The sequence below is a fragment of the Emys orbicularis genome, chromosome 22, assembly GCF_028017835.1.
Source record: "Emys orbicularis isolate rEmyOrb1 chromosome 22, rEmyOrb1.hap1, whole genome shotgun sequence".
Taxonomy (NCBI): domain Eukaryota; kingdom Metazoa; phylum Chordata; order Testudines; family Emydidae; genus Emys; species Emys orbicularis.
In genome coordinates, this window is record NC_088704.1 from 9,488,523 (window position 1) to 9,499,138 (window position 10,616).

Below are 10,616 nucleotides of genomic sequence, written 5' to 3' on the forward strand. Positions count from 1 at the left end.
TTCATTACCTTGCCGTTCTTCCCTGCCTTGATGTCGGAGCTCTCCAATGCACCCAGGGTGGCTCAGATTTGAGATGCGTTTGGTCTCAGCATCAATCCACAGCAGAGGAATATTTGAACGCAGGGCAAAACCCACTGCAGAATTTGGAGCCATTAATCCATGTGCTCTGGGAAGACCCAGCACACGGGCAGGGGACTGGGGGCAAATAGCTATGTGTGTGCAACAGGAATTGGACTCTTTTTAACCAGTGTACTCAATTCCCCAGTGTCACGGGCACTTTAATTTAGAAAGGCCAACTGACTTATACAGAGAGCAAGGGATGGTCGTGGGCAGGATATGTGTGAATATTTTACAGTATTGCCCATCTGCAATGTAGGTCGTGTAGTGAACCTAAAAGTCACCAGGAGGCGCTGTTTGGAGCGCATGGATTGGGTGCTGCCCCTTCATTCCTGGGGGCCTCTGCTCTAGCTCTGTGAAGCCTCTTGATCTATCTTAGTCTCTCTGCTCATCCTCAAAGCACTGACCAGCTAGCCCCCTCTGTGCTCCCCGGGACGTAGGGAGGTGTTAACCCCATTTTGCCTAGAGAATGACGAGGTGGCTCATGTGAGGTAACAGTGAATGGATTAGAACTCAGCAATGCCTGGCTTCCAGCACCAGGCACCCTTAAGAGACGCTGTACAGAGTAAGAGCCAAATCTTTTCTCTTCCCCTCACCCTTAAAAAAATAGTGGCAAGAGCCCTGATTGCAGTCAAACAGGTACCATTCCACTGCCCATGGAAAGGTGGGGCAGGATTCCAGGAGCCCACAGAGGGAGTCTACAAAGCCATGCTCCCTTCCCCAATGCACAGGTGTTTTTGAAGGAGCAGGTCAGGGGAGGGTTGGACCTGGCAGGTCTAGGACTGCATTAATCCCCTAGCCACTCCCCTACACAACAGGGTTGTGCGACAGGGCAATTTCCTGCATCATCCATGAGAATCCTTATTGAATTAAGGTTAAGTAGCTCTGGCAGCCATTAAAAAGGCAAAGTTTATGTGTTATTGTGGAATTGTACACAACTTCTCGAGCGGCGAGAGGTGACCAGTGTAAACTCTGGGATGTGTTTTGAGCCGCAAAGGACTATTTGAAACAATGTGCCAGGCAAGAATGAACTTTTAGGACAAATTTAAGTGGGCGTCCAAGAAAATCGTCACGGGGAGGTGAATGCAAATGTACAACCACCCCTCCTTCCCAGTTATGCAAAAGCCCAGCCTTCTGAAGCTATGCCCTGAGGAAAGGACGTTTGTCTGCTGATCACCTGTTACATGGGGACAAGAGCAAAGACCCAAGCCTTATAAAGGAAAAACAAAACCTATGCATGGTTGTTCTTGTTCTGAGCTAAAGCAGTTGCGAACTTGTAGCCCCAGGAGAAAACCGTGCATAGGGTTTGGAGGACTGGCTCCTGCCAGTGCCCGTTGGCATTAGGAGCTGATCTCCAGTAAGCTTATTAGCAAGCGTGTAGGTTCTTTTATTGTTTTTAATTATTTCCCTGTAATGCTTTCACCTTAAGAATAAATGTGCTTGCTTAGAAAGGGCTGCACGGTAACTTAACTGTGGGCCATTACCCTGTTAGTAGCCTCTGGAGAGAAAGCAAAGGGCAGATGCTGGCTGGGTTAGGCAGTCTGTCTTGCTGGGGATACCACAGTGTAGGCAGGGAACAGTGCAGCCTGGAAATACCCCGGTCAGAAATGGGAAAGATGCAGGTCTCCGCCCAAGTGAGCGGACGGCTGGGGAGCCGGACGCCTGAGAGTGGGTGCCTTGCTGGACCACGGAGGGGGAATACAGCTGCAGTTGCCCTGAACTGTGGCGGGGTGCACAGCAGCTGCCAGGGAGTGGCTCCACTGCTTTGCTCCTCCTCCCTCCATGGTTGGAGATCTCCAGCAGTGCACGACCCAGTCACACCAGACCGGTGGTGTTAACGGAGATGGTAACTTGTCATTTTAGCCCTGTGTTCTACTGCATGATCTATCAAAGCATACGGGGGCATCCAAACATCCCTTTCACCGTAAAAATGAAAGGTTCAGGCAGAGAGTGATCCCAGGTGGGACCGACACCTTCCCCCCTCCTTTGCTTTGCTGCTTGTGCATAACAAAAATCTTCCTTTGAGTGGTTGCGGGGAAATGGGGCCACAGGAATGTCCTATGTGGTTTTGCAAGCACAGGACCGTAAACGTATGGGTGAACGGGCTTCCCTCTGCCGCAGAGGGAAATGTCTTCGACTTGTTCAAACGGAGCCTGAAGTTACTGACCAGTAAGACAGGGGATACTTTAGAGTTACACTCCACAAAGAGCCAAGCCTGGTCGTGTGCAACTGACGCGGGTTCGTGGGCTTGCTGATTTGGGATGCATCACCGGCGAGATAAAGCCGTTGTATAAGTGCATGCATCAGCATCCGAAATCAAAGCAATGCAACTTTCACTACAGCTTTATGTACAAATGCCAGAATAGCTTTGATCATTTCGCTGCTGAGCTGATACCCCTTGCTTTTAGCCCAGCCTGGGCTCGCCCATCCTTTAGGAATTGGCTGTTGGAGGGACAGACCATATCTCTGTTGTGTGTTTGGACAGCACCTGGTGGAATAGCACTGGGAACTCTAGGTTCTGCTGCAGTAATAAGGACAATCATCTGCTTTCAGCTCTTGCCTGTTGATATTCACACGATTTCATAGTATGGTCTCAGGTATTTTCTCCCCTGTATAAGAGCCCCTGGGAAAAGACAAAAAGCCGGGCCAGATCCTCAGCTGGTGTCAATCAGTGTAACTTAACTGATGTCACTGGCACTGTGTGTATTTACTGTAAATAAGTACCCATGTGTCAGACACATTTCAAGCAGTCTCTGGACCAAGGAAAGTTATGATGAGACAATTTATTAGGGTTTCCTGGGATTTACAATCAATGAAATGAGCTGGACTCTTCAGTTGAGATTTATTTTCTGGTGACAGGGGAAAGAAAAGAAGCAGTGTTAATCATTTTTAAAAAATAAGTTACAGTTTCACACTAAACCAGACTAAATGGTTCCCGGTAAAGCAAGTTCTTATTTACAAATCCACTCGGTCTGAAGCATGAATAGCTCTCTCCTACTGGAGGGGCGTAACGTATACTGTGGCAAGTTGAAACAGATGGGCCCGAAGTCCTGGGTATCCAATTAGATTTATACACATGCAACAAGCTGGTTGTAAAACTGGGGGATTTCTTTATAAATTTCAAAGAGTGTCCTAACAGCTGACCACTATCCTCGAAAGTAACGTCCGCATCTGAGGCAACCCCCCAATACTTCTGCATGGTGCAGCTGAGTTAAGTTTCTCTGGGTTGCCTGCTCTCCTACTGATATTTACAGCATTGTAGACTATTTCTAGGCCAGGAGGCTCAAAGCTAGGGCCTAAATAAATGGCTGGACTTTCAAAGTTGCCGATTACCTAATAGCTCTCACTGAAATCCCACTGAAGTCAATGAAAGCTCCTTGGTGCTCAGGCTACTTACTTCAACACCTAAGTAATGACTTAGGAGCCTAACTTTAGGCCTCCATTTTTGATGCTGGACACAAGAACGCCTCATTTTTGTAGGACAGCAGCAAAACCATTTGCTGTGTAGAGATGGCACCAAAGATGGGCCAAGGCTGTTCATAGATTCTAGGACTGGAAGGGACCTCGAGAGGTCATCGAGTCCAGTCCCCTGCCCTCATGGCAGGACCAAATACTGTCTAGTTGCAATCCTGCTCCAAACTTCCCCAGAGTCTGAGGGGTTTGGTGCAGGCCTGTACATTTGATTTAGTCATCTAGAACTGACTGAAAAGGAAACAGAGATAGCAGTTCTGGGATGGGTCAACCGGTAATCATTTCATGTAAGTGTGCAGAAATCTAGTTAAGCACCTGGCGCTTTGCTTTAATGGGCCGATACCTACCTCATTGATCCAGTCGATGTAGGCAGACACCCGGGTGAAGACAGTTGGCTTCTTACGAGTGTTGCAGCTCAGCCCAGATCCAAAGCTCACAATGCCATGTACTTCCCAAGCGTTAGCACCGTAGCAGTTCAGTGGGCCTCCAGAATCTCCCTGACAACATAAAACAGAGAAACTTTTATTATAGTAACAGTGCTTCTGGCTCAGGGATAAGGCTTGGCTGATTTTCTTAGTATTAAGACTTTGGGAGGATTAAGAGAGAATTTCTGCCTTTTTTTTGTTTTGTTTTGGTCTAGTGTCCTTCAAACTCTTGGGGATAATTCAGAGTGCCTTCACACTGTACTGTGGTCACTGTTCAAAAAGTCAGTATGTGACCCGGCGTTGTACATAGGATACTACCATTTTTCTCTCTACTCGGAGTGGGAAATAACCGGTAGCTTTGACTTTTTCAAGGCAGCCTTGCGTATCTTCTTTCATGCATTCGCGTAACTCGTTCTATTGGGTGTGTGGCCAAGTTGAATTCCACTGTTCTATCAGAAGTGGGTGAATTAGCGTCTGCATGAAAATAAGAGACTGATGTTCAGATGGGGTGAGGCGAGCACCTTCAGACTTCTTCTCCACCCACGCACTTCAGTTCTAACCTGCAACAGCTGCTTTAGTTCAGAGGATGGGCCTTGTGCCCAGCTATGAAGTGGATACATCCTTTTACATTTTTGTTCTGCTTTGTCAACAGCATACATCAATCACCAATGAAATGCAGCCACTCTGGTGTGGCCAATAGCCAGATTAGCTCTTTCTGCTCAACAGTTAGAAGAGACACTGGGATCTTATGAAAAGTATTATGGGATCTTTACTTAATTTGCACGGACCAAAAAGGACACTGGTTTGTAAGGTTGAGTTCAATCCGCTCCCTACCCCCCCCCCCAAAAAAAAGAAGTAAATAACTTGGCTTGAGGGGTGACTTGATCCCTGCTTAGGTTTGAACCTGTAACTCCAGGGAGCGCTGTATTCCAAACTTGATACATGGACTGCTCAGCTGTGCCACAAAACTCACTCAGCTTGTCAGCAAATATCAGAGGTGCCAAGTCTCACTTTGATGTCATTATCCAGAGGACTTTCTTGGTTGAATTTTCATAGCTACGGAGTCCCTAAGAGCCACTGAGATGCAGCTTTGAACCCACCAGCACATGCCCCAGTTCCTGCCAACAGGATTTGCTCACCTTCCTTGGGAGGTGATAAGAAAGGATGCAGCACTACCGTGCTGGGAAAACTTACATTGCATCCAGAAACGACTCCATCTCCTCCGGCACAGACCATGGTTTCCTTGACCCTGAAGCCCCACCAGTCCCACTGACTGCAAGTGGCATGGTCCACCACAGGCAGCAGTGCCTGCTGGAGGTCATCAGAGATGGGGCCGTTGGCTGGTGAATAGAGTGGATCACAAAAAAAGAAAAAGAACCATCAGGAGCGTTTTACACAGGCGAGAAGCCAAGTCAGGAGCTGTCTTCTACACACGTGAGGTTATGTCAGAAAATGGAAACATCAGATTGACTGGCTATCGGTGACCACAAAAGATACCAATATATGAAGGGTGCAAACAGCAAAGGAAGGAGAAGAATCACTGAGGGTGAGTAAAAGCATTATTGGAAGAAACTGAGTAAAGGTAAATTTAAGATGTTAATCAGAGGAGACTAGATTGGGCAAAGGACTAGAAACATACAGTAGGGAACAATGCTGCATTGTCAAGCAGGTAAACTAGTAACTCTCCTCCACCCCTAACCTCTATGATTTTTTAGCTCTCTTGGGAGTCTGAGATCTGATCTGGTTTCAAGAGAAATCCAAGCTCAGACATCCATGGGTTTCTGGTTCAGGAGCTCAGCCAGCCTGGAGGCACTGGGCCCTATTCGCTCTAGCACAATAGTTTTCAGTCTTTTTGGCCACCTGCACCAGTTCCCCAGCCTGTGACCTCCGCTGAACCAGCCCGTGCTCGCTCTAGCCTTTCACAGGGCATGGGCTGTTCCAAATCTTAGCCTTGTGAGAGGGCCAGTGGCCATGGCGTGTCAGAGCGGGACCAGTGACATGGGAAGGTTGCAGAGGCGGCTCATTGTTAAAACAGGTAGCCTGGAGTAACACTCAGCAAAGACTGGAGTCTATCGGCATTGGGCCACGTCCGAGGAGCGGGACACCACGGCTGTAGGAGAAGGTGCTCTACTCACTCCAGAGGCGTCCCCATCCGGTGATGTAGCAGGGGAAGTCTTGCGTCAAGAGGGCGCCGCTTGCGGGCAGGCAGGCAGGCTGGATCGTCTCGCTCACTTCCACGGGCTCAGCCAGCTTGATCAGGGCAATATCATTGCTGAAACCCAAATCAGATCGGAAGGGGAAGTTTAAACCCAGCTGGGAAACACTGGGGCTCCTGAGAGACCCTCTGAGACTCTCTTACCCGCATATTTCTTTTCTAGCTGAGTAAGATGTTCAATTTCTTGTTCTGTCCACGCTTGAGAGCGAGTGGACTCACTAACAACCTTCCTTTCCTTCCTTTTCTCATTTCTAACTGCTGGAGATCTATGTCTAATATGATGGCTCAATCCTGATGATTTAGTTGGGGATTGGTCCTGCTTTGAGCAGGGGGTTGGACTAGATGACCTCCTGAGGTCCCTTCCAACCCTGATATTCTATGATCCTTGGTGTGGAAGGCAGACCCACAGAGCAAACAGCAACTCTCTCGAGCAGAGAGGTCACAAGCCCAGTTCAGTAGCTCTATGCAGGGCCAAAACATGGTATTAAAAAAGAATCCCACCGTAAATAAAGATGCAATATTAATATACTGTATAAAGAGCAAAAGTCTCAAAACGGCTTAAGTCCCATTTTCAAAAATGACCTGGGTACTTAAAGCCTATGTCCCTTTGACTTTCAGTGAGACCTAGGTGCCTAAGTCACTTGGGCCTTTTTGAGAATTTTACCAACCACTTTTTCGCACGCATTAAATATATGCCTTAGTTTGCAAACACTTTAAACTTGAGTTATGAGAATAAACCAAGTGTAATATCTGAGCCAGTCAAAAAAAAAAATAATACATGGACAGCCAACGTAGCCATAAAACAACTGCTGAGGTGTTTCTGCCTTAGCCCGGCCTGTCTTCTGAATTTGATTGAATTGATTTCATTTGAAGCATGACATTCCATTACAAAAGCAATCCTTCCCTAGAACTACCTCACCAAATCTCATCCCGCACGGCAACCAGTCAGAAAGCAAACCCCGCCCACTCAGCTTCCCACAGGAAATACGTCCTGTGACTCCAGGTCATAGCAGGGATAGGCCGGCAGTGCGTTTGGGGCGATGGTGGGAGAATGAGGATTGATGACATTACCCAATAATTCACTTTACACAAGATTGGCCCGTCTGAATAGCAACTTTTCTTATTGCAATTGTCAGAGGCATATTTTAATCCAAGTGGCTTTGGGGGCAATCAATGAAATAGATCCAGAACTGGCTGATTTGAGCTATGCTTTGACAGCAGAATTGCTGAAAGAGAGATTGCAGAGCCCCCACCACCAGCACCCTGGGGCCTTAGCGGATTTACGTGATCAGGAAGGTGTTCCATTTCTCATGGACAATGATCTTCTCCACAGCAGCGGCCACAGAGCCAGGTTCCTCGACCTCCAGGTTTTGTTTCCCCAGTAGAACTCGGTATGTTCTGCTGCTGCTATAGGAACAAACGGCAGGAGAAAACGCGGTTAAACTTAAACCTCTCTTGATTGCCTCCAAATTCCCAGCTTATCTGCTAGGCCTGGCATTAATTTCCTAGCTGTGACAAGGCCATCAATGAACGCTAAGGAAGTAACTCTGTTAGTGGACAGCTATTAGCTTCAATGTGGATCAGGCACCAGATGAAGGCAAAGACCCACGCACCTGTAGCATGAGTTACGTATTCTCACTCTTGGTCCCCTCCCCGAGCTTTTCGCACCTGGTTGCTTTTTTGCACTAAACACTTGGACTTCCTGGTCAAGGGCTCTGGGCCCGTTCCCTTAGCAAAAGACTTCAGCTCCTAGTTTGTGCGCATGGCTTATCTGCCTTCTTTTGCCCACCATGGCTATCTCAGTGGTTCTCAACCATGGGTACGTGCATCCCTGGGGGTACGCAGAGGTCTTCCAGGAGGTACATCAACTCATCTAGAGATTAGCCTAGTTTTGCAACAGGCTACATAAAAAGCACTAGCAAAGTCAGTACACACTAAAATTTCATACAGACAATGACTGGTTTATATTGCTCTGTATACTATACACTTAACTGTGAGTACAATATTTATATTCCAATTGATTTATTTTTATAATTACATGCTAAAAATGAGACAGTAACAATTTTTTCAGTAATCGTGTATCTTTGCGTCTGGTTTTGTCAGCAAGTTGTTTTAAGTGGGGTACACAAGACCAATCAGACTCCTGCAAGGGGTACAGTCGTCTGGAAAGATTGAAAGCCACTGGTTTACCTGATGCAGTGGGCCGCAGTGAGGACCCAGTTGGTAGCAATAAGGGTCCCGCCACACGTGTGAGCCCAGACGCCACTTTTGTCGTATTGGAGGGAAATCTGGAATTCACCGAAATCATGAAGACGTTAGCCTGGATTTCACCCAGTGGTTAAAAAAATAAAGCCCCATTTTGGGCAATAATAACGCTGCTTCTTTACCTGCCAGGGCCAGCTGTGGGGATTGGCATCTTCACCTCCGACTACCCGGGTGACATAAGGTGGGTAGGCAGGGACGCCGCAGCTGTAGGCTGGGAAATGCAGCAGGGAAGAGAGATGAGCATTTACGAAGTACCACAACCTCATACGGATGGCCTGACCCTATGCTCCTGTCTGCTAACCAGCTCAAGGAGCCCCAAGTTCATCTGGGGATGTGGCATGTGCTTGTGAGCTTTATTTCCTCCCGAACTCCCCCGCCCCCCGTCCGCCCGTGTAAATGGATTGAGTGCAAGTTCTTCATCAAGCTGAGCTGGGCATCCGCAGAAAAGATGCTCACTAAAGGATGTGGCACAACATACCAAGGAAACTTAGGAAGGAAGAGGAGAAGCCCTGCGTATGGTAAACCTGCATTCGATATGCTGTGGGCACTGACAGCAAATCGCACCAAGGAAATCCCCCAAGTTAACTGAGCCAAATTTGGTACATTCTCAAGCGCAATTGTCAGATTCTCAGGGACTGGTGTCCATATTGAAGCGGGTGTGAACTGGTCACCTTGTCTGGAGTCTCTATAGCAGGGGTCGGCAATGTTCGGCACGCGGCTCGCCAGGGTAAGCACCCTGGCGGGCCGGGCCAGTTTATTTACCTGCTGACGCGGCAGGTTCGGCCGATCGCGGGCCGCAGTTCGCCGTCCCGGCCCAATGGGGGCGGCGAGAAGCCGCGGCCAGCACATCGCTCACCCGCGCCGCTTCGCGCCGCCCTCATTGGCCCGGGACGGCGAACCGCGGCCAGTGGGGGCCGCGATCGGCCGAACCTGCCACGTCAGCAGGTAAATAAACTGGCCCGGCCCGCCAGGGTGCTTACCCTGGCAAGCCGCGTGCCGAACGTTGCCGACCCCTGCTCTATAGTGAGGCCAAGGTCTAACTGGGCCATGGTAACTGAATTCCCACCTGGCACTTGGAAGACACCCCTGTGGCGTAGGTTTGAGGGACACTGGCAGGAAGCTTGCTCTGTGCTCCAGCTCGTGGTGAGTGAGAGGCCTTCAGTCGCCAAGGCCGTCATTTGGCAGCCCCGGCACTCATTTCGGGTCTCCCCTCTCCCCTCCCATCCAAGGAGCCTGGAGTTGCCACATAAAAAACTTACCATAGCCCAGGAGCAAAGTGAGGAACACAAACCCGAACATGGTGATGGTCTAGGTTCAGCGAAGGGGGCTGCTGACTACTTATAGGGTAAGACCAGTTTGACCTGAAGCCAATAATGGAGATTAGCTGCAGCATAGAACCAATACATGGTGAGATAAATATTTGTTCCTAACCTTGGCAAGTTATCGTTCAGCAAACACGATGCACTGGGTAGTTTGGAAGAAAAAGCAATGTCTTGCCTTTAAAATGGGCGACCTAGCAGGATTTATCTCTCTGTGGAGAGAACTGAAATCCTAGCTCTGAAATGCAGGCATCACTGGGGCTCAGGAGGTAGGAAGAACATTACACAACAGTGGGGAAAAAGGATTGTTTAGCCCAAGGATGTCGGAACCAACCTTAGCCGTGAGATCGTCATACGTGGGCAGAGCAGGCAGGAGCGCAGTGTGAGGGGCTCAGACATAACACCCACCAGCTGCATGCAGCGTGAACTGCAGAGAGCCCAGGTCCTCTTCCTTGTTAAGATGAAGAGTTGAGTCATCCCGTCAGGGAGCGGAGGCGTTTCAGAGCTGGTGATTGGCTGCCTCTCGTGAGCCGTCTGCAATCCTCATTGGAACACCCTTCTTCTGAATGGTCTCTAGACGTTTCATGGTAGAATTGAGATCTTGGTCACCTCTGAGCATTAAAGCCCCCATGGCACTTTTAGCAAGAGTATCTAGCCTATGACATTGACCTCAAGGTTTCTCCATCCTGCTAGCCTGGCTTTGGGTTGCTGCTCACACATGTTCCTTTCTCAAGAGGAGTGTGTCCAAACCTTCAGAAGTTAACCATTGTACAGGTCTGCAAATAAGAGGAGCGTTAACTCTTG

At 48.7% G+C, this 10,616-nt stretch overlaps 1 protein-coding gene across 1 annotated transcript; it reads right to left on the reverse strand.

The window, feature by feature from the left end:
- Positions 1–2,948: 2,948 nt before the first annotated feature.
- Positions 2,949–9,792, reverse strand: LOC135893444 (chymotrypsin-C-like). The gene is made up of 8 exons (XM_065421262.1): positions 9,753–9,792; positions 8,616–8,704; positions 8,419–8,516; positions 7,513–7,635; positions 6,149–6,285; positions 5,208–5,353; positions 3,936–4,085; positions 2,949–2,966 (listed from the first exon to the last, which is right to left on the reverse strand). Exons 1-8 carry the CDS (start codon positions 9,790–9,792, stop codon positions 2,949–2,951), a joined length of 801 nt encoding a protein of 266 aa, XP_065277334.1.
- Positions 9,793–10,616: the final 824 nt, after the last annotated feature.

What these genes read in the sequence shown, in the direction of transcription:
- LOC135893444 (XM_065421262.1), bottom strand. Translation starts at nt 9,792, where the DNA reads ATGTTCGGGTTTGTGTTCCTCACTTTGCTCCTGGGCTATG. An exon ending in ACTGCGGCCCACTGCATCAG is followed by an intron (nt 7,636 to 8,418) that starts GTAAACCAGTGG and finishes TTGTTCCTATAG; the next exon opens with CAGCAGCAGAACATACCGAG. An exon ending in CGGATGGGGACGCCTCTGGA is followed by an intron (nt 5,354 to 6,148) that starts GTGAGTAGAGCA and finishes TCTATTCACCAG; the next exon opens with CCAACGGCCCCATCTCTGAT.